This window comes from Triticum aestivum, chromosome 2B (assembly GCF_018294505.1).
Source record: "Triticum aestivum cultivar Chinese Spring chromosome 2B, IWGSC CS RefSeq v2.1, whole genome shotgun sequence".
In the NCBI taxonomy this organism is placed as follows: Eukaryota; Viridiplantae; Streptophyta; class Magnoliopsida; order Poales; family Poaceae; genus Triticum; species Triticum aestivum.
This window is the reverse complement of record NC_057798.1, coordinates 11,743,699-11,744,767: the sequence shown is the minus strand read 5'-3', so window position 1 is coordinate 11,744,767 and position 1,069 is coordinate 11,743,699. Positions and strand designations below refer to the sequence as shown.

General features: G+C 41.3%; 1 protein-coding gene across 2 annotated transcripts in view; it reads right to left on the bottom strand.

Annotated features, from left to right (window-relative positions):
• Window positions 1-238: 238 nt before the first annotated feature.
• Window positions 239-1,069, bottom strand: part of LOC123039929 (cytochrome P450 709B2) — a 3,350-nt gene continuing 2,519 nt past the window's right edge. Inside the window, exon 5 of one of the 2 annotated variants that reach the window (XM_044462907.1) lies at window positions 239-942. In XM_044462907.1, the coding sequence (XP_044318842.1) occupies window positions 505-942 (438 nt within the window). In that variant the 3' untranslated portion in view covers window positions 239-504. Of the gene's footprint in view, window positions 970-1,069 lie in introns of both variants that reach the window. The other variant, XM_044462906.1, reaches the window with a different exon arrangement.

Sequence of the window (1,069 nt, the reverse complement as noted above, 5' to 3'; positions counted from 1 at the left end):
TCGTCGATCTTTTATTTTGGTGTAGCATGATCCTTAGCAATAAACTAATACACTTATTGCAGATATTTTCCAAAAATAAAAAAAATCAGAAGAGACCACAACCATTCATATATATTTAATGTTAAATTAACGAACGATGATGTGATGAAAATTTAAATAAAAATAATTTCAATGCGCCAAATATCTGACTACAAAATAACTAAATAGTTTCTCCATGGTGTATTTAAAAGTTTAAACGTGTGTCAAATAGACCAATAATATAATAAAATGGAGAAAACATGAACACAACAAGATACTAAATTCAGCCATGCAAACACACGGGTTCACACTGCTAGTTGCATACATATTACATCATACAAGTTTATAGATGTAGCGGGAGGAACAACAATGGTGACATAACCATACGTCGCAAGTACATGCCAAACTGGCCGGGTATATTATTTACTATGATATGGCTTATTACATGACGCATCATAGTACGTAGAGCTCCTATATGTCCCAAGATCATGCAGTCAGCTGCAGATTCCTCACAATGAGAGGGAGCCCGTACTTGGGCATCAGCGTGATGAAATTGCTGGGCTTGTGCACGTAAGTGGGGGACAGGGTGAAGGAGAAACTCTTGATGATGGTCGCTATCACAATCTGCACCTCAACCATGGCGAAGTTTTGCCCGGCACAAACCCTCGGCCCGAATGAGAAGGCCAGCAGCGCGTGTGAATACTTGGCGGCTCTCGATAAGCCATTCTGGAACCTCATCGGATTAAACTCGTCGGCGTCGGGTCCCCAAATCTCCTTGTCCCGGTGCAACAAAACTAATGGTATTGTTATCATCGTTCCTTTCGGCACCTTCACGTGCGTTAGGATAGTGTCTGAGGCAGTCTTCCTCTGGAGGAAAGCTATGGGGCCATAGAGCCTCAGTGTCTCCAAGAGCAACATGTTAAGCTGCAAGTCACCACGGCGTTTATTCTTCTATGGATATGGATAAAAAAAAGGTATGAGATTTAACGCTAATCTATAAGGCTAGCCATAGTGGGAGTAACTTAGATAGTAACTTAACACATCCCATGAC